General features: G+C 46.5%; 1 protein-coding gene across 1 annotated transcript; it reads left to right on the top strand.

Annotated features, from left to right (window-relative positions):
* Positions 1 to 339: 339 nt before the first annotated feature.
* GATAD1 (GATA zinc finger domain containing 1) lies at positions 340 to 22,243 on the top strand. Its single transcript, XM_069729398.1, has 6 exons — positions 340 to 447; positions 18,643 to 18,861; positions 19,279 to 19,404; positions 19,768 to 19,827; positions 21,244 to 21,427; positions 21,572 to 22,243. The coding sequence occupies exons 2-6, from the start codon at positions 18,643 to 18,645 to the stop codon at positions 21,760 to 21,762; spliced, it is 780 nt and encodes a 259-aa protein (XP_069585499.1). The 5' UTR covers positions 340 to 447; the 3' UTR covers positions 21,763 to 22,243.
* Positions 22,244 to 22,768: the final 525 nt, after the last annotated feature.

Below are 22,768 nucleotides of genomic sequence, written 5' to 3'. Positions count from 1 at the left end.
TCCCCGGGTAGCCACAACGTGCAGCCCCATACAAATAACATCGCGCCTTCCCCGGGTATCCACAACGTGCAGCCCCATACAAATAACATCGCGCCTTCCCCGGGTATCCACAACGCGCAGCCCCATACAAATAACATCGCGCCTTCCCCGGGTAGCCACAACGTGCAGCCCCATACAAATAACATCACGCCTTCCCCTCCATCCTGCGGCTCCGCTCTGCGCTGCACACTTGCTCTGCGCTGCACACTTGCTCTGCGCTGCACACTTGCTCTGCGCTGCACACTGTCACAGCTGCTTCCTGGTGTGCCCTGTGTGAGGCTCCGCCCCTTCCGGTGACGTCACTGGTCCCAGCAGTCCCGCCCCTGTCGGTCGCGTCCTCTTAGTTCCGCTCCTGCCGCCGTCCGGTCTCCGTGGTGGATTTCCGACCGCCCTCTTAGGACCCCCGAGGTGTGTGCACCCTCAGCCCGGCAGGCATGCTGGGACATGTAGTACTAGCCGTACACCAGTCAGGCTGTGGAATCCCAATAACATCCGGTTCCCATAATGTTCTGGTGAAAAAAATGGATCTTCTGAGATTTGAGGTTTTTTTTATTTGTTTATCAGTAATGGAGCCGCGTGTGCTGATGAGGCCATGGCAGCGTTATTGTCACCCGGTCCAGTCACTGCTGGCGGGGGCCGGTGTGTGCGGGCGGTGTATGGGGGATGGGGGGTGTTCTGGTGCGGGCGGTATATGGGGGGTGTTCTGCTGAGGGCGGTATATGGGGGGTGTTCTGCTGAGGGCGGTGTATGGGGGGGGTGTTCTGGTGCGGGCGGTATATGGGGGTGTTGTGCTGCGGGCCGTATATGGGGGGTGTTCTGCTGCGGGCCGTATATGGGGGGTGTTCTGCTGCGGGCCATATATGGGGTGTGTGTGCTGCGGGCCGTATATGGGGGTGTTCTGCTGCGGGCCGTATATGGGGGGTGTTCTGCTGCGGGCCATATATGGGGTGTGTGTGCTGCGGGCCGTATATGGGGGGGTTCTGCTGCAGGCCGTATATGGGGGGTGTTCTGCTGCGGGCCGTATATGGGGGGTGTTCTGCTGCAGGCCGTATATGGGGGGTGTTCTGCTGCGGGCGGTATATGGGGGTGTTCTGCTGAGGGCGGTATATGGGGGTGTTCTGCTGCGGGCTGTATATGGGGGGTGTTCTGGTGCGGGCCGTATATGGGGTGTGTGTGCTGCGGGCCGTATATGGGGGGTGTTCTGCTGCGGGCCGTATATGGGGGTGTTCTGCTGTGGGCCGTATATGGGGGGGTTCTGCTGAGGGCGGTATATGGGGGTGTTCTGCTGCGGGCTGTATATGGGGGGTGTTCTGGTGCGGGCCGTATATGGGGTGTGTGTGCTGCGGGCCGTATATGGGGGGTGTTCTGCTGCGGGCCGTATATGGGGGTGTTCTGCTGTGGGCCGTATATGGGGGGGTTCTGCTGAGGGCGGTATATGGGGGTGTTCTGCTGCGGGCTGTATATGGGGGGTGTTCTGGTGCGGGCCGTATATGGGGTGTGTGTGCTGCGGGCCGTATATGGGGGGTGTTCTGCTGCGGGCCGTATATGGGGGTGTTCTGCTGTGGGCCGTATATGGGGGGGTTCTGCTGTGGGCCGTATATGGGGGTGTTCTGCTGAGGGCGGTATATGGGGGTGTTCTGCTGCGGGCTGTATATGGGGGGTGTTCTGCTGCGGGCCGTATATGGGGGTGTTCTGCTGTGGGCCGTATATGGGGGTGTTCTGCTGTGGGCCGTATATGGGGGTGTTCTGCTGAGGGCGGTATATGGGGGTGTTCTGCTGAGGGCGGTATATGGGGGTGTTCTGCTGCGGGCTGTATATGGGGGGTGTTCTGGTGCGGGCCGTATATGGGGTGTGTGTGCTGCGGGCTGTATATGGGGGGTGTTCTGGTGCGGGCCGTATATGGGGGTGTTCTGCTGAGGGCGGTATATGGGGGTGTTCTGCTGCGGGCTGTATATGGGGGGTGTTCTGGTGCGGGCCGTATATGGGGGGGTTCTGCTGCAGGCCGTATATGGGGGTGTTCTGCTGAGGGCGGTATATGGGGGTGTTCTGCTGCGGGCCGTATATGGGGGGTGTTCTGGTGCGGGCCGTATATGGGGTGTGTGTGCTGCGGGCCGTATATGGGGGGTGTTCTGCTGCGGGCCGTATATGGGGGTGTTGTGCTGCGGGCCGTATATGGGGGGTGTTCTGCTGCAGGCCGTATATGGGGGGTGTTCTGCTGCAGGCCGCATTGGAAATAAACACTTGTAAACTCCTAAGAAGGAGCGTCCCCTGGAGCGTTATTTGTAATAGTCACCTCTTCACTTTTGACAACTAAAATTTTTTTTTAAATCCTTGTGCACATAGTCAAAGGGGGAGATTCTGTGCCACAGAATCAGGGTGGTTTTGGCAGCACCACCTGAGGTCTCCCCATACCCCCCTGCATCCAACGTGTGATTACATGTCGGGAAGCCACAAAAGGAACAAAACACTGTTTAAAATATGTTTATATTCGCAATAGTGGTGAGCGAATATACTCGTTACTCGAGATTTCCCAAGCACGCTCGTGTGTCCTCGAAGTATTTTTTTAGTGCTCGGAGATTTCGTTTTTATCGCCTCAGCTGAATGATTTACATCTGTTAGCCAGCATAAGTACATGTGGGGATTCCCTAGCAACCCCCACATGTACTCAGCCTGGCTAATAGCTGTAAATCATTCAGCTGCCATGATGAAAACCAAATCTCCGAACACTAAAAGAAATACTCGGAGGACACACGAGCGTGCTCGGGAAATCTCGAGTAACGAGTATATTCGCTCATCACTAATTAGCAACAAATGTTATAAAACAAATATTGCAGTGCTCACGACTAGTCTCCCAATCCACCGCACATGATGATACAGGATGTAACTCAGGATCAGTAATGTATGTACACAGTGACTGCACCAGCAGAATAGTGAGTGCAGCTCTGGGGTATAATACAGGATGTAACTCAGGATCAGTAATGTATGTACATAGTGACTGCACCAGTAGAATAGTGAGTGCAGCTCTGGGGTATAATACAGGATGTAACTCAGGATCAGTAATGTAATGTATGTACACCGTGACTGCACCAGGAGAATAGTGAGTGCAGCTCTGCAGTATAATACAGGATGTAACTCAGGATCAGTAATGTAATGTATGTACACAGTGACTGCACCAGGAGAATAGTGAGTGCAGCTCTGCAGTATAATGCAGGATGTAACTCAGGATCAGTAATGTAATGTATGTACACAGTGAATGCACCAGCAGAATAGTGAGTGCGGCTCGGGGTATAATACAGGATGTAACTCAGGATCAGTAATGTAATGTATGTACACAGTGAATGCACCAGCATAATAGTGAGTGCAGCTCTGGGGTATAGTACAGGATGTAACTCAGGATCAGTAATGTAATGTATGTACACCGTGACTGCACCAGCAGAATAGTGAGTGCAGCTCTGGAGTATAATACAGGATGTAACTCAGGATCAGTAATGTAATGTATGTACACAGTGACTGCAGTGACGAAATTTATTGGTTATTTTAAATTTTTGTGTACATTCAAAAACTGAAAAGTGGGGCGTGCAATATTATTCGGCCCCTTCACGTTCAGTGCAGCAAACTCACTCCAGAAGTTCATTGTGGATCTCTGAATGATCCAATGTTGTCCTAAATGCCTAATGATGATAAATATAATCCACCTGTGTGTAACCAAGTCTCCGTATAAATGCACCGGTTCTGTGTGAAGCACAGAGAGCATCATGAAGACCAAGGAACACAACAGGCAGGTCCGGGATACTGTTGTGGAGAAGTTTAAAGCCGGATTTGGATACAAAATGATTTCCAAAACTTTAAACATCCCAAGGAGCACTATGCAAGCGATCATATTGAAACGGAAGGAGTATTATACCACTGCAAATCTACCAAGACCCGGCCGTCCGTCTAAACTTTCATCTCAAACAAGTAGAAGACTGATCAGAGATGCAGCCAAGAGGCCCATGATCACTCTGGATGAAGTGCAGAGATCTACAGCTGAGGTGGGACAGTCTGTCCATAGGATAACATCAGTCGTACACTGCACAAATTTGGCCTTTATGGAAGACTGGCAAGAAGAAAGCCATTTCTCAAAGATATCCATAAAAAGTGTTGTTAAAAGTTTGCAACAAGCCACCTGGGAGACACACCAAACATGTGGAAGAAGGTGCTCTGCTCAGATGAAACCAAAATCGAACTTTTTGGTAACAATGCCAAACGATATGTTTGGCGTAAAGTGTTATGATAAGCAATTCAGGAACACAATGTACATAGCGATCGGAGCACACACAGTGATCTGACAACAACCCAAAATAACAGAACGAGCTCTGAGACGTGGGAACTCTGTAGACCGCAATTCCTAATCCTCTCCAAACACAACTAGAGGCAGCTGTGGATTGCGCCTAAAGCTCCCTATGCAACTCGGCACAGCCTGAGAAACTAACTAGCCTGAAGATAGAAAAATAAGCCTACCTTGCCTCAGAGAAATACCCCAAAGGAAAAGGCAGCCCCCCACATATAATGACTGTGAGTAAGATGAAAAGACAAACGTAGGGATGAAATAGATTCAGCAAAGTGAGGCCCGATATTCTAGACAGAACGAGGATAGGAAAGATAACTTTGCGGTCTACACAAAACCCTAAAGAAAACCACGCAAAGGGGGCAAAAAGACCCTCCGTACCGAACTAACGGCACGGAGGTACACCCCTTGCGTCCCAGAGCTTCCAGCAAAACAAATAGACAAGCTGGACAGAAAAAATAGCAACAAAAAGCAAAGAAGCACTTAGCTATGCAGAGCAGCAGGCCACAGGGATGATCCAGAGAAACACAAGTCCAACACTGGAACATTGACAGGAAGCATGAATCAAAGCATTAGGTGGAGTTAAGTAGAGAAGCAGCTAACGACCTCACCAGATCACCTGAGGGAGGAAACTCAGAAGCTGCAGTACCACTTCCCTCCACAAACGGAAGCTCCCAGAGAGAATCAGCCGAAGTACCACTTGTGACCACAGGAGTGAACTCTGCCACAGAATTCACAACAGTACCCCCCCCTTGAGGAGGGGTCACCGAACCCTCAACAGAGCCCCCAGGCCGACCAGGATGAGCCACATGAAAGGCACGAACAAGATCGGGAGCATGGACATCAGAGGCAAAAACCCAGGAATTATCTTCCTGAGCATAACCCTTCCATTTTTTTTTTATCAGATAGATTTTTATTATCCGCAAAGAATAAACAATCAGAATAATTCTCATGGCAATGTTTCATTAAACATTTACAGATAACTTTTTCCCCCCGACTCAGAGCCCCCCCACCCCGCCCAACCCCAGAGACCTCAGCCAGAGCCACCCCACTTCCCATCATCATACAAACATTTGAATAAACATCCGTTATATTTCCATTGAATACTAGGTTCCCTATATTCTCATTTATCATCCTAATTCAAGTCCATCCACGGTTGCCACAGCTTGTGGAAGATGTCCAGCTTATTCCTTTTGGTGTAGATACTTTTCTCCAAAGTAAGTATATGCTCCGCTTGCTTAAGAAAGTCTTTTCTTGTTGGAGGTTCCTCTCTAATCCAAAATTTGGCGATCAATTTCCTAGCAATGAATAACAATCGTGCAATAGCTATTTTAAACATGTTGTCCGTAACAATTTCCTCCACATATCCCAATATGCAAGTCAGTGGAACCCTAGGGACAGAACATCCATACACCAGTTCAATACGATTTAAAACAACTATCCAGAAGGAGGACAGTCTAGGGCACTGCCACATCATATGCAATATCCCCGCCTGGGATTGTGAGCACCGAGGGCATTCCGAGTTCTGCCTAAGCCCAGCCTTGAACAACCTGTCAGGAGTTCTATAGGCCCTATGGATTACGAATAACTGTGATAGCCTGCCTGGTTCACTCATTGATATCTTGGGTACATATTCTAGGACCGACTCCCATCTATCATTGTCAATTATTCCCAATTCAGCTTCCCATTTCCCTTTGGCTCGGATGGGATATTTTTCCAGGAAAGAAAAAAGTAGAAACCCATATATTTCTGAAATCGCCCCCTTCGTGCAGCTATTCTTAAGGATATAGTCGATCATGAGATCAATCTGTACCACTATGGCTCCCCTTTTATTCTGTGCCTGATAAGCATGAGAGATACGATTATACTGGAACAATTCAGACCGTGGCAACTGAAATTCTTCCTGCAACTCCTCAAATGTTTTAAGTCTGCCCTGACTTATCAGCTGCCCCAGCCGTTTAATACCTGCTGCAGACCAAAAGTGAAAACCCTCCCTCTGCCTAAATTCCGGTAGATAAATGTTGTCCCAAATAGGCGAGAATCTGGTGAACCCACTCACTTCCCTAATGAGTTTGACTTTTTCCCATACTCTGTGAATTAATTTGATAGTGCACCCATGTGAACCCATTTGTTTGAATTGTCCTCCCTCCAAACTGTCACTCAAAACGTCTGCCTGTAGTAAGAACCTCAAGCTATTAGGTATTTGCACACTCCCTGCCTCCTCCCCCCATCCTTTGAGATGTTGACACTGTGCTGCTAAGAAGTATAGCCATGGATTAGGAAGTGCAAGACCCCCCTCTGTTTTGGCCCTCTGAAGTATCTCCTGTTTAAACCTAGGACTCTTTCCTCCCCATATTAATTCCCCAAACAAAGACCTAATCTTACGGAATCTGCATTGTGTAATCCAAATGGGAGAGTTATGTAGCACGTACAACAACTGTGGCATTACAATCATCTTTAAGAGGTTCACCCTACCAACCACCGATAAATGTAATTTGTTCCATGCCGCAATCTTGGTACGAATTTTCTGCATTAATGGACTTAAATTCAGTTCCTCAAAGGTAGTTAGAGGAAGAGCAATCTGAATACCCAAATATTTGAATTTTTGAACAATCTTTAATTTTGTGGTTATCGCCCTCTCTCCACTGCCAATACTGTCCCCCTCAATCAACAACATACAAGACTTATCCCAGTTTATTGTGAGACCCGAAAACCGACCAAACTCCTCAATCAAAGCAACCGCATTGCACAGGGACCTTTCAGAATCCTCCAGGAACAACAAAATATCGTCAGCATATAATGCAATTTTGTCTTCCCTCCTACCATAGATGAAACCTCTAACCTCCTGAGCACCTCTTATTTTAGCCGCTAACGGCTCCACGGCCAGAGCGAAGAGCAACGGGGACAGCGGACACCCCTGTCTGGTACCCCTAAACAGCGGGAAACTCTCTGACAAATTATTATTAACTCTAATTTTTGCCGTTGGGAACGAGTACAGCAACTTAACCCAGGAGATGAATTTTGGACCAAACCCCAGGCGATCCAGTACCGACCACAAGTAACTCCACTCCACACAATCAAAGGCCTTGTGGGCATCTAAAGACACCACAACTCTTTTTCCGGCATTGTCTGCAGGAATTTGCATATCTAAAAATAGCCTTCTCAAGTTAATTGCCGTGGATTTATTGGGCATAAAGCCAGACTGGTCTGGGTGAATCAATTTATCGATCACTTGGGACAGCCTGTTCGCCAGGGCCTTCGCCAAAATCTTTATGTCAGCCGTTAGAAGTGAAATTGGTCTATACGACTCTGGCTGTTGAGGATCTTTATCAGCTTTAGGAATAACCACCACAATGGCCTCTCTCATTGATGGAGGCAGCACTCCCCTCTCCAATGACTCAGAGAACACTCGCTCCAATTTGGACATTAACTCTGCATTAAGAATTTTATAAACCTCTACTGGGATACCGTCCGTCCCCGGAGCCTTGCCCCCCGCCATATTCGCCAAAGCCGCCTTCAATTCTTCCTCCCCAAGCGGTCTATCCATCCACTCCCTTTCCTCTCTACCTAGTCTGGGTAAGTCAACCTCTTTCAGATATCTATTCATTTCCTCAGGACTTTTATCCACCCTAGAAGAATATAATTTACTATAAAATCTCCGAAAAACGTCTAAAATTTCCTCCCCTTGAGTAACCGTTTTACCTTCCTCTGTTCTTATGGAGTATACATGTGAAGAATCCCGCTGCGCAGAAACCACCACCGAGAGCAAATGTCCCACCTTCTCTCCCTCAGAATAAAATGTTTCCTTTTGAAAGGCTCTCAACCTATCTGCCCTACGCATATGGAGTTCATCGACCGCTACCTGAGCCGCCCTCATACGAAGTTGCGCTTCTCTTGAATTCTGAGAGGCCAGTGTCTCTTCCGCCACCCTCAGTTCCTCCATCACTGCATTGTCTTGAATTTTAGACTTAGTTTTATGTCTCGAGATGTCCCGGAATAAAATTCCTCTCAGGTATGCCTTCATGGTGTCCCACACTACAAGATTCCCCGCACTCCCTTCATTAATCCTGAAAAACTCCCCGAGTTCAGTTCCCACCTGTTCCATATCCAAATACTGTAGCCAGGAGGGGTGAAATTTCCATCCCAACCCCGTCAGACCACTCTTCCCAGTCATTTGTACCGAGACCAGTACTGGGCTATGGTCCGATATTACTCTAGGCCTATACTCCACCTCATGTATTAGATTATTCACCCCCCCATTTCCCAAAGCCACATCAATGCGAGATAAAGATCCGTATGTAGCTGAATAACATGAGTAGGCATATGTCCTAGGATTACGCACCCGCCACAAATCTATCCATCCTATTTCTCTTAGATAATTTCCAAAAGGAGTAGAGTTCCCTTCACTTCTCAACTCCGCATGTCTACCCTTGTCCCAGTGATCATTAGATATATTGTTCACATCCCCCACTATAAGGAGGGGCACCCCATCCCACCTACCCATAATTTCCAGAATCTCCTGTATCTTTTTCTTGGAATATGGTGGTGGAATATAAATTGACACAATACAAATTAACCTGTTAAATATCTTGCATACTAAAAACACAAATTGGCCGTCTTTATCGGTGGTTACCTCAATCTCTTCAAACGGAACACTAACGTGTATCAAAATTGACACACCTCTGGCATAATTTGAGAACAGTGAGTGATACGCCTTTCTCACCCATCTCTTCTGTAGAATAGCCACCTTTTCCTTCACTAGGTGAGTTTCCTGCAGACATATCACTGAAGGCCTCTGTTTCAGTACATATTGGAAAATAGCTGTTCTTTTAGTAGCATTTGCAAGGCCCCTAACATTCCAACTTAGGATTTTAACCTCCCCACCCATTGTAGCTTATAGAAACAATGAATGAGTTCAAGCTCCCTAAGGTCTCAACCCCAACTCCCACCCCCTCCCTCCTCCCCCCCATCCCCAATTCCCAACTGAAATAACTCTCCATCTCTCCCCTCTCTTAAGCCCACCCAACTCCTCTCTACTCTTAGAATATCAAAATAAACTCTCCCTCTCAATTTGAGATCTGGGAACGCTGTTTCACAGCCTAACGATAAAAACTCTGCGTTTCTTCAGCTCCCCCGCCCACCATAGCCAAAATGCAAATTCCGTTGCGCCGCCGAACACAACCTGATGATATCAATATACCATAAAGTCACAGTATAAGTACCAGTTAACTATCAAACCAAACATAACAGTGAAGGGTTAACAATTGCCTCAGTAGCACTTAAATCAGTTTCAGCGGGTCTGCCCCGTTTTGACATGCTTAGTATTGAGATCCAGCCATTGTAACGCCTCCTCTGGATTTTGGAAAAAATGCACCCGATCCAGAGCCACCACCCTTAATTTTGCTGGGTAAATCATTGAATAACGGACATCTAAGTCTCGCAACCTCCTCTTGACCTCTCCAAACTTCATCCGAAGCTTTTGGACCGCCGCAGAGTAATCCGGATAAAGGGAGACCCGATTACCATCAATGGTCAGCTCATCACAATTCCTGGCTTTCCTCAACAAAATGTCTCGGTCCTGATAGTTCAGAATTTTAGCCAAGATAACTCTTGGGGCCGAGCCGGGGGGGAGGGGTCTGGTGGGCACACGGTGCGCTCTTTCAACGGCAAACATCTTAGTAAGGCCATCTCCACCCACAGCGTTTTTTAGCCATGCCTCAATATAAGCCGTGGGGTTGCTCCCTTCCGCCTTTTCTGGGACCCCCACAATCCTTAGGTTGTTCCTGCGGGATCGGTTTTCAAGGTCATCAGTCTTAAACTCCAGATCAGCAATACGTTGGATATACTTTTTTTCCCTGTTTAACAATTCACCAATCCGATCTTCTGCACTCCCAACCCTTTCTTCCACCTTTTCCACTCTCTTTTCAACTTTACGCATAGCAGAGTTTAAAGCGACCATCTCTCCCTTTAATTCATCCGCTCGTAGGTTTAGAGCCCCCAGGGCAGACTTACAGTACATCACCACTGAAAATATGTCCTTCAGAGTCGGCTCCTCCATTTCTGGCATGTCAGACTGTGCAGGCAGAACAGCTCCTGCGGCCCTTGTAGGAGATCCCTGGTCTGACCCACTGCACTGTAGCTGAGCCCCTCCTTCCTGCTGTTCTCCGGGGGCACCAGCTGCTCCAGACTTCACACCTCCAGCCTCTGACTGCAGATTTACAGCCTCCTCTGACCTGGCAAATCGCTCCAACTTAGCAATCACATCCATCTTCCTCTGATAAGCAGCGCTTGCCCTCGCCGCCTCCTCTGCAGTCTCAGCGCCATCTTGGGCCTGTGAGCTTCCCGCAGCTGTCAGCTCCTTCTGTCTCCTGCGTGTCATCCTCAGATAAGATTCCGCTCCTTCGGGTCACACCTCGCTCCCCGAGACTATGTGCACTCCTGAGAGTATGATTTGCGTTCGGCGGCGCCTCTAAGGGGTTAATACAGAGATAATGAAGCGGGAGAGCTCTGTTGCACGTCTGTTCACATCGCCTGCCAGGCCACGCCCCCCATAACCCTTCCATTTAACCAGATACTGGAGTTTCCGTCTTGAAACACGAGAATCCAAAATCTTCTCCACAATATACTCCAATTCCCCCTCCACCAAAACCGGGGCAGGAGGGTCAACAGATGGAACCATAGGTGCCAAGTATCTCCGCAACAATGACCTATGGAATACGTTATGTATTGAAAAAGAATCTGGGAGGGTCAGACGAAAAGACACAGGATTAAGAACCTCAGAAATCCTATACGGACCAATAAAACGAGGTTTAAACTTAGGAGAGGAAACCTTCATAGGAATATGACGAGAAGATAACCAAACCAGATCCCCAACACGAAGTCGGGGACCCACACGGCGTCTGCGATTAGCAAAAAGTTGAGCCTTCTCCTGGGACAAGGTCAAATTGTCCACTACCTGAGTCCAAATCTGCTGCAACCTGTCCACCACAGTATCCACACCAGGACAGTCCGAAGACTCAACCTGTCCTGAAGAGAAACGAGAATGGAACCCAGAATTGCAGAAAAACGGTGGAACCAGGGTAGCCGAGCTGGCCCGATTATTAAGGGCGAACTCAGCCAAGGGCAAAAAGGACACCCAGTCATCCTGATCAGCAGAAACAAAGCATCTCAGATATGTTTCCAAGGTCTGATTGGTTCGCTCGGTCTGGCCATTAGTCTGAGGATGGAAAGCCGAGGAAAAAGACAAGTCAATGCCCATCCTACCACAAAAGGCTCACCAAAACCTCGAAACAAACTGGGAACCTCTGTCAGAAACAATATTCTCTGGAATGCCATGTAAACAAACCACATGCTGGAAGAACAAAGCCACCAAATCAGAGGAGAAAGGCAATTTAGACAAGGGTACCAGATGGACCATCTTAGAAAAACGATCACAGACCACCCAAATGACTGACATCTTTTGAGAAACGGGAAGGTCAGAAATAAAATCCATAGAGATATGTGTCCAAGGCCTCTTCGGGACCGGCAAGGGCAAAAGCAACCCACTGGCACGAGAACAGCAGGGCTTAGCCCGAGCACAAATCCCACAGGACTGCACAAAAGTACGCACATTCCGCGACAGAGACGGCCACCAAAAGGATCTAGCCACTAACTCTCTGGTACCAAAGATTCCAGGATGACCAGCCAACACCGAACAATGAAGTTCAGAGATAACTCTATTCGTCCACCTATCAGGGACAAACAGTTTCTCCGCTGGGCAACGATCAGGTTTATTAGCCTGAAATTTTTGCAGCACCCGCCGCAAATCAGGGGAGATGGCAGACACAATTACTCCTTCCTTGAGGATACCCGCCGGCTCAGATAAACCCGGAGAGTCGGGCACAAAACTCCTAGACAGAGCATCCGCCTTCACATTTTTAGAGCCCGGAAGGTACGAAATCACAAAGTCAAAACGGGCAAAAAACAACGACCAACGAGCTTGTCTAGGATTCAAGCGCTTGGCAGACTCGAGATAAGTCAAGTTCTTATGATCAGTCAATACCACCACGCGATGCTTAGCTCCTTCAAGCCAATGACGCCACTCCTCGAATGCCCACTTCATGGCCAGCAACTCTCGGTTGCCCACATCATAATTTCGCTCAGCAGGCCAAAACTTCCTGGAAAAGAAAGCGCATGGTTTCATCACTGAGCAATCAGAACCTCTCTGCGACAAAACAGCCCCTGCTCCAATCTCAGAAGCATCAACCTCGACCTGGAACGGAAGAGAAACATCTGGTTGACAACACAGGGGCAGAACAAAAACGACGCTTCAACTCTTGAAAAGCTTCCACAGCAGCAGAAGACCAATTGACCAAATCAGCACCCTTCTTGGTCAAATCGGTCAATGGTTTAGCAATACTAGAGAAATTGCAGATGAAGCGACGATTAAAATTAGCAAAGCCCAGGAACTTTTGCAGACTTTTCAGAGATGTCGGCTGAGTCCAATCATGGATGGCCTGGACCTTAACAGGATCCATCTCGATAGTAGAAGGGGAAAAGATGAACCCCAAAAATGAAACCTTCTGCACACCAAAGAGACACTTTGATCCCTTCACAAACAAAGAATTAGCACGCAGGATCTGAAAAACCGTTCTGACCTGTTTCACATGAGACTCCCAGTCATCCGAGAAGATCAAAATGTCATCCAAGTACACAATCAGGAATTTATCCAGGTACTCTCGGAAGATGTCATGCATAAAGGACTGAAACACTGATGGAGCATTGGCAAGTCCGAACGGCATCACTAGATACTCAAAATGATCTTCGGGCGTATTAAATGCAGTTTTCCATTCATCGCCTTGCTTAATTCGCACCAGATTATACGCACCACGAAGATCTATCTTTGTGAACCAACTAGCCCCCTTAATCCGAGCAAACAGGTCAGATAACAATGGCAAGGGGTACTGAAATTTAACCGTGATCTTATTTAAAAGGCGGTAATCTATACAAGGTCTCAGCGAACCATCCTTCTTGGCTACAAAAAAGAACCCTGCTCCTAATGGCGACGATGATGGGCGAATATGCCCTTTCTCCAGGGATTCCTTCACATAACTGCGCATAGCGGCGTGCTCAGGTACGGATAAATTAAACAATCGACCTTTTGGGAATTTACTACCAGGAATCAAATTGATAGCACAATCACAATCCCTATGCGGAGGTAGGGTATCGGACTTGGGCTCATCAAATACATCCCGATAATCAGACAAGAACTCTGGGACCTCAGAAGGGGTGGATGAGGAAATTGACAGAAATGGAACATCACCATGTACCACCTGACAACCCCAGCTGGACACCGACATGGATTTCCAATCTAATACTGGATTATGGACTTGTAGCCATGGCAACCCCAACACGACCACATCATGCAGATTATGCAACACCAGAAAGCGAATATCCTCCTGATGTGCAGGAGCCATGCACATGGTCAGCTGGGTCCAGTACTGAGGCTTATTCTTGGCCAAAGGTGTAGCATCAATTCCTCTTAATGGAATAGGACACTGCAAAGGCTCCAAGAAAAACTCACAACGCTTAGCATACTCCAAGTCCATCAAATTCAGGGCAGCGCCTGAATCCACAAATGCCATGACAGAATATGATGACAAAGAGCAGATCAAGGTAACGGACAGAAGAAATTTTGACTGTACTGTACCAAAGCGAACCGCTTAGAGCGCTTAGGACAATCAGAAATGGCATGAGTGGAATCACCACAGTAGAAACACAGACCATTCAGACGTCTGTGTTCATGCCGTTCAACTCTGGACAAAGTCCTATCGCACTGCATAGGCTTAGATTTAATCTCAGGTAATACCGCCAAATGGTGCACAGCTTTACGCTCACGCAAGCGTCGACCGATCTGAATGGCCAAAGACATAGATTCATTCAGACCATCAGGCATAGGAAATCCCACCATGACATCTTTAAGGGCTTCAGAGAGACCCTTTCTGAAAATCGCTGCCAGCGCAGCTTCATTCCATTGAGTACAGACCACTTTCTAAATTTCTGACAATATACCTCTATCTCATCCTGACCCTGACACAAAGCCAGCAAATTTTTCTCTGCCTGATCCACTGAATTAGGCTCATCGTACAGCAATCCGAGCGCCAGGAAAAACGCATCAATATTACCCAATGCAGGATCTCCTGGTGCAAGAGAAAATGCCCAGTCCTGAGGGTCCCCACGCAAAAAAGAAATAATAATTCTCACTTGTTGAGCTGGGTCACCAGAGGAGTGAGGTTTCAAGGCCAAAAACAGCTTGCAATTATTTTTGAAATTCATAAACTTGACTCTATCACCAAAAAACAAATCAGGAATAGGAATTTTTGGTTCTAACATAGGCTTCTGAACCACCAAGTCTTGAATCTTTTGTACATTTATAACGAGATTATCCATTGAAGAGCACAGACCCTGAATATCCATGTCCACACCTGTGTCCTGAACCACCCAAATGTCTAGGGGAAAAAAAAGACAAAACACAGTGCAAAGAAAAAAAAAAATGGTCTCAGAACTTCTTTTTTCCCTCTATTGAGAAACATTAGTATTTTTGGCTTCCTGTACTGTTATGATAAGCAATTCAGTAACACAATGTACATAGCGATCAGAGCACACACAGTGATCTGACAACAACCCAAAATAACAGAACGAGCTCTGAGACGTGGGAACTCTGTAGACCGCAATTCCTAATCCTCTCCAAACACAACTAGAGGCAGCTGTGGATTGCGCCTAACGCTCCCTATGCAACTTGGCACAGCCTGAGAAACTAACTAGCCTGAAGATAGAAAAATAAGCCTACCTTGCCTCAGAGAAATACCCCAAAGGAAAAGGCAGCCCCCCACATATAATGACTGTGAGTAAGATGAAAAGACAAACGTAGGGATGAAATAGATTCAGCAAAGTGAGGCCCGATATTCTAGACAGAACGAGGATAGGAAAGATAACTTTGCGGTCTACACAAAACCCTAAAGAAAACCACGCAAAGGGGGCAAAAAGACCCTCCGTACCGAACTAACGGCACGGAGGTACACCCCTTGCGTCCCAGAGCTTCCAGCAAAACAAATAGACAAGCTGGACAGAAAAAATAGCAACAAACAGCAAAGAAGCACTTAGCTATGCAGAGCAGCAGGCCACAGGGATGATCCAGAGAAACACAAGTCCAACACTGGAACATTGACAGGAAGCATGAATCAAAGCATTAGGTGGAGTTAAGTAGAGAAGCAGCTAACGACCTCACCAGATCACCTGAGGGAGGAAACTCAGAAGCTGCAGTACCACTTCCCTCCACAAACAGAAGCTCCCAGAGAGAATCAGCCGAAGTACCACTTGTGACCACAGGAGTGAACTCTGCCACAGAATTCACAACAGTAAAGGCAACACAGCTCATCACCCTGAACACACCATCCCCACAGTCAAACATGGTGGTGGCAGCATCATGGTTTGGGCCTGCTTTTCTTCAGCAGAGACAGGGAAATTGTTAAAATTGATGGGAAGATGGATGGAGCCAAATACAGGACCATTCTTGAAGAAAACCTGTTGGAGTCTGCAAAAGACCTGAGACTGGGACGGAGATTTGTCTTCCAACAAGACAATGATCCCAAACATAAAGCAAAATCTACAATGGAATGGTTCACAAACGTATCCAGGTGTTAGAATGGCCAAGTCACAGTCCAGACCTCAATCCAATCGAGACTCTGTGGAAAGAGCTGAAAACTGCTGTTCACAAACGATCTCCATCAAACCTCACTGAGCTCGAGCTGTTTGCCAAGGAAGAACGGGCAAGAATGTCAGTCTCTCAATGTACAAAACTGATAGAGACATACCCCAAGCGACTGCAGCTGTAATCGCAGCAAAAGTTGGCGCAACAAAGTATTAAGTTAAAGGAGCCGAATAATATTGCATGCCCCACTTTTCAGTTTTTAATTTCTGCAAAAATTTAAAATAACCAATAAATTTTGTTCAACTTCACAATTGTGTTCCACTTGTTGTTGATTCTTCACCAAAAATTTACATTTGGTATCTTTGTTTGAAGCCTGATATGTGGGAAAAGGTTGAAGAGTTCCAGGAAGCCGAATACTTTATATAGAGTCATTACACACAAAGTGATCTATTTGAAGTGTTTATTTCTGTTAATGTTGATGATTATGGCTTACAGCCAATGAAAACCCAAGTGTCATTATCTCAGTAACACTTCCTAATCGTTTATAAAGATCCCTTAAGGTACCGTCACACTCAGCGACGCTGCAGCGATATAGACAATGAGCCGATCGCTGGAGCGTCGCTGTTTAGGTCGCTGTAGAGACGTCAAACACTGCAGCTCCAGAACGATGCAGGAGCGATCCAGTGACGTAATGGCGACTCACTTATCATTCTCGCTCCATGTAAAACGTTGCTGGCATCGTTGCTTTTTGCTGTCAAACATGACGATACACGCCGACCTGACGACCAAATAAAGTTCTGGACTTCTAGCTACGACCAGCGATGTCACAGCGGGATCCAGATCGCTGCTGCGTGTCAAACACAACGAGATCGCTATACAGGACACTGCAACGTCACGGATCGTTGTCGTTCTCGTTGTAAAGTTGCTGAGTGTGAAGGTGCCTTTAGTCTTTCAGTAGCTCCACAATCATGGGGAAGACTGCTGCCTTGACAGATGTCCAGAAGGCGTCACTGACACACTCCACAAGGAGGGTAAGCCACAAAAGGTCATTGGTAAAGAAGCCGGCTGTTCACAGAGTGCTGTATCCAAGCATATTAATGAAAAGTTGAGCGGAAGGAAAAGTGTGGTAGAAAAAGGTGCACAAGCAACCGGGATAAGCACAGCCTTGAGAGGATTGTTAAGAAAAAGGCTATTCAATTATTTAGGGGAGATTCACAAGGAGTGGACTGCTGCTGGAGTCATTGCTTCAAGAGCCACCACACACAGACGTCTCCAGGACATGGGCTACAAGTGTCACATTCCTTGTGTCAAGCCACTAATTACCAATAGACAACGCCAGAAGCGTCTTACCTGGACCAAGGAGAAAAAGAACTGGACTGTTGTCAGTGGTCCAAGGTGTTGTTTTCAGATGAAAGTAAATGTTTCATTTCATTTGGAAATCAAGGTCCCAGAGTCTGGAGGAAGAGTGGAGAGACCACAATCCAAGCTGCTGGAGGTCTAGTGTGAAGTCTCCACAATCAGTGATGGTTTGGGGAGCCATGTCATCTGCTGGGGTAGGTCCACTGTGTTTTATCAAGACCAAGTCAGTGCAGCCGTCTACCAGGAAATTTTTGAGCACTTTGGAGATGGTAATATCATTCTCCAGCAGGACTTGGCACCTGTCCACACGGCCAAAAGTACCAATACCTGGTTTACAGACAACAGTATCACTGTGCTTGATTGGCAGCAAACTCCCCTGACCTTAACCCCATAGATAAACTAAGGGGTATTGTCATGAAGAAGATGAGAGACTCCAGACCCAACAATGCAGACGAGCCGAAGGCTGCTATCAAAGCAACCTGGGCTTCCATAACCCCTCAGCAGCGCCACAGGCTGATCTCCTCCATGCCACACCGCAGCGATGCAGTAATTTATGCAAAAGGAGCCCCGACCAAGTACTGAGTGCATTTACTGAACATACATTTCAGTAGGCCAACATTTCAGATTTTAATATCATTTTTCCAAGCTTGTGTTATAAAGTATTCTAATTTACTGAGATAATGACTTTTGTGTTTTTATATTGGCTGTAAGCCATAATCATCAACATTAACAGAAATAAACACGTGAAATAGATCACTCTGTTTGTAATGACTCTATATATGAGTTTCACTTTTTGTATTGAAGAACTGAAATAAATCAACTTTTTGATGATATTCTAATTATGTGAGAAACATTTATAATTACATCATTCAAGACCCTCCAGAGGTTTTTTTTGTGACACATCAGAGCTATGGCGCTGGTCTTGTATATCGGTGCAGTAGTGCTGATCACCGCTGGCTGCTCCATTAGTACATCATATGGTCGCTGTCCGCTCCGAGCTTTCTGCACATTTCCCCCTTGTCTTGATCAGTTCATTGTGATACACCAAAACAAGTCTGTGTATCAGTGAGGGCAGTCTATTGTATAGTGGCAGCTTTTTTATCTATCCCTGCCGGCACAATACATTTAAGGAGCAGCATGTGGGTGCGGTAATTAAAGAGCCCACCTCAGATTCTGCTGTATACTATGTGTATGTAGTTACTGTTGGTATTTTGCCATTTTATTGCAGATGCCTCTTGGAGTGAAGCCGACATGCAGCATGTGCAAGACCACCTCCTCCTCCATGTGGAAGAAAGGAAGCCAGGGGGAGATTCTGTGCAACAGCTGCACCGGCAAAGGTGGCACCGGGGGCGGCAATTACACCGGAGGTGCCCCGACCAGCAGCACTGGGACAAGTTTTGCCAGTACTTCAACTGCTCAGCAAAGCAACGGAGGCAGCAGTAAACAGGTAAGAGATGGCAACAGCTGCATGAAGGAGCAGCCCCAAAATTTTCAGTTTATTTTTTCCATTCCAAAATTGAAGTAAACATATAATTTTTTTTTTTTTTTTTTTTTTTTTGGCATCGCTGTAATCATAATGACCTGGAGAATCCTGTTGCCAGGTCGCTTTTAACGTACAATAAATGCTATAAAAAATATCAAAAATAAAAACACAAACTAATGACAGAATTGCTGGTTTTGTTTTGTTTGTTTTTTTTCCTGCTTTTTCACCACATTTTTTTCAGTACAATTTGTTACATTGAATCTTACCATATTAGACCTATAACCTTGAACCTGAAAAACCTCCTTAATGAGATTTTTGGCTTATTTGGGCAGGAGCTGTGACCTGTTTCTTTTCTTATGTCCCTCCTGTATTCTCCCTTAGTCCAAACAGGAGATCCACAGACGATCGGCCAGACTGAGGAACACGAAGTACAAGTCTGCTCCTGCCGTAGAAAAGAAGGTCTCAACCAAGGGGAAAGGGAGGCGACATATATTTAAGCTAAAAAACGTAAGTCCATGACATAAGGAACCTTCCCGGTTATATGGAAGCGGAACTCAATGTGCAAGGATTTGTCTTTGTGCGAATTCTATCATTTCCGTCTATTAATAATATTTGCAGCGATGGTATCAGAGCAGCTCCATCAGTGTATCATAAAATTAATCCGTCCAGAATTTTAGAAGTATTTTGCTAAAAAAAAAAAAAAAAACTTAGGCTAAAACTTTCTTAAACTGAGCGTTAATCGTGGGTGATACGTTTGTGTCTCGCTGTCATTCATGTATTTGATTATTTGGATTTTCACGGAATCCTGGAACAGAATTAAAATATTATTTCCAGTTATAGTTTTTATCTTGTTTTTTTTTTTTTTTGTAGCCTATTAAAGCTCCAGAATCTGTATCCACAATAGTGACTTCTGACTCCATCTTCCACAAGGTACGTCATTCTGTAGAGGAAACAATCTGGTATGTGCCAATATCTTTTTTTTTTTTTTTTAAAGGGAACCTGTCACCCCCAAAATCGATGGTGAGGTAAGCTCACCGTCATAAGGGGCTTATCTACAGCATTCTGTAATGCTGTAGATAAGCCACCGATGTTACCTGAAAGAGGAGAAAAAGAGGTTAGATTATGCTCACCCAGGGGCGGTCCTGCTCCGATGGGCGTCTCAGGTCTGGAACAGCGCCTCCCATCTTCATTCCATGACGTCCACTTCTGGTCTTCAGGCTGCGGCTCCGGCGCAGGCATACTTTCTCTGCCCTGTTGAGGGCAGAGCAAAGTACTGCAGTGCGCAGGCGCCGGGAAAGGTCAGAGAGGCCCTGCGCACTGCAGTACTTTGCTCTGCCCTCAACAGGGCAGACAAAGTGCGCCTGCGCCGGAGCCGCAGCTTGAAGACCAGAAGAGGATGTCATGGAATGAAGATAGGAGGTGCCGGAGCGGACCTGAGACACCCATTTGACCGGCCGGCAGCGGGACCGCCCCTGGGTGAGTATAATGTAACCTCTTTTTCTCCTCTTTCAGGTAACATCGGGGGCTTATCTACAGCATTACAGAATGCTGTATATAAGCCCATGATGAAGGTGAGCTTACCTCACCATCGATTTTGGGGGTGACAGGTTCCCTTTAAGTACATTACATAAGCTTCAGCTACTGGACACCATATAGTTAGAATAAAATCTGCTTCCTCCAAACAATGCTGTAGATAAGCCATTAAAAGCGGTGGGTGTAACTCGTATCGGCCATACCTGGTGACAGATTCCTTTTAAGATTGATTGCTGCTATAAGTTCTTTAAGGGGCTGTCCACTTCTGAATTGACCCAAGGTGCATAAAAAAAAACATGCTATACTTACTACCGAAACTGCCGGTGCTCTTTCAATTTCAGTGCCATGTCCCCCATCGGTAACCTGCCATAAACATTGTTAGGTGACTGCTGCAGCCGATCAGCGGCTGCTGATCCGTTCAGAAAAAACTGAAAGCTGCAGCTGAATACACTGTTGACATCAGATTGCAGACCAGACCCGGCGCTGAGATTGGCGGACCAGCGCTGGTTTGGGAGATAAGTATAGCAGTTTTTTAATGTTATGATGCACCTCGGGGGTCTTCAGGGGTATCCATTAGTGCACATCACCCTTTTAATCCTTTATACAGTTGCTCTCTGTTTATGACTTGACCTTGTGTTTATGTGCAGTGATGTCTGTAAAGTACAGAAGGGGTCACACTAGTTGCTTTACAGGAGACTGCCTCTCCACGTCACACAGGCTTGTTTTCGGGTGTATTCCAACAATAAGCTCAGTATTGGGGAAACCATTAAGATTTCATCTATTACATGACCTCTCTTTGCTCCTTTTCCCCAGGGTCTGTATTATCAGATAGGTGACGTGGTTGCGGTCGTGGATGATGATGACGGTAAAACATATTATGCGCAAATCAGGGGCTTTGTTCAGGATCAGTACTGTGAGAAGAGCGCGGCCCTGTCGTGGCTGATCCCTACAGGCTGTAGCCCTAAAGATGGCTTTGATCCAGCGACTTACATCATAGGTAACAGTATTATTTATTTGCCATAACATATTGCAACCTTAATCAGACTGATAAACGGACATAATGGTGGGATAGAGACGATAATCTCTAGTCAGTGACTAATCGTGTTTGTTCCCCTTTTTTTTTTTTTTCTTTTCATATAAGGTCCGGATGAAGATCTTCCTCGGAAAATGGACTGTTTGGACTTTGTGTGTCATGCCCCATCTGAATACTTCAAGCCCCGATCATCGCCATTCCCCACGTTACCCACCCGGCCTGAGAGAGGATATATCTGGACTCACGTCGGCCCCACCCCGGCAATCAATATCAAGGATGTTGTCGGCAATCACTTATAATTATGTCTGGACTTTGCGGATGAAGAAGATTCTGTGATCCTGATACGTGCAGGGTCAGTCGTGTAAAATTGGAAGGATTCGGCTTCTCTGCAGGAGTCTTAAGCCATAATCCAGCCACAATATGGCTGCAGAAGCCGATCGGATGCAGGGATGGAACCGGTATTGCGGCAGCGGTATATACCCTCTGTCCTGCAACGGCTCGGTAGTAAAGTGACAGCGGTGTAAAAAAGAGAAGCTTTAGAATTAACTCGTAGTGACAAACAAACAAGGAATTTGGACAATTACATGTAAGAGAAGCACAAATCCTCCTTGTGAAATCAGTGCAGCGGATCGGTAGTTTTTTTCTTCTTTTATCATGATGTCATTTTTTCATGACCCGACACTGGATACGAGCTGCAGCAAGTTGTCTGGCACATTTGCTTTTTAATTTTGGAGTTGCTCCATAGGACATCTATTAAATACATGTTAATAGAAGTCTGCAGCCGATGGGTCTGTAAATAATATTCGTGTAACTATTGGCGCCGCATATTTTTGCAGAGGCAATTAGATGCAGATTGCTTTAGAAGTTTCTCCTGTGTAAACTGCTGACAAGCAGTGCTCTTTTTTTTATCAAAGAGGTTCTTCAGCAACTGCAATGTGTATTACACTATACCATGCCTTGCATCATACCCGCTTCGGCTGTTGCATAGGCTCACGATGCAGAAGCACTCGTTCAGATGAGTGTGCTATATGGACGTGTGCGCCACAGACCGCACAATCTTCCTATTGATTGACAGCTTCTTCTACCGCTGCTTGGCCAGCCGCTAAACCATCATCACAGAGTGATGGCTGGACTGACATGCTGTTTTAAAACCTTGGGTGGTCCACATTAATTTTCAAATACAATCCATGCTTACAAGTATATAGGTAGCTTAGAGCTGGGCCTGTTGAGGTGCAGAAACCAACTAGATTTTTGGATCCTCGGTTGATACTAAAAAAAAATCAACCTGGTAAGTTACAAGCTCCT

Source organism: Ranitomeya imitator, chromosome 6 (assembly GCF_032444005.1).
Source record: "Ranitomeya imitator isolate aRanImi1 chromosome 6, aRanImi1.pri, whole genome shotgun sequence".
In the NCBI taxonomy this organism is placed as follows: Eukaryota; Metazoa; Chordata; class Amphibia; order Anura; family Dendrobatidae; genus Ranitomeya; species Ranitomeya imitator.
Note: the sequence above shows the minus strand (reverse complement) of the source record. Positions and strands in the feature narration are given on the sequence as shown.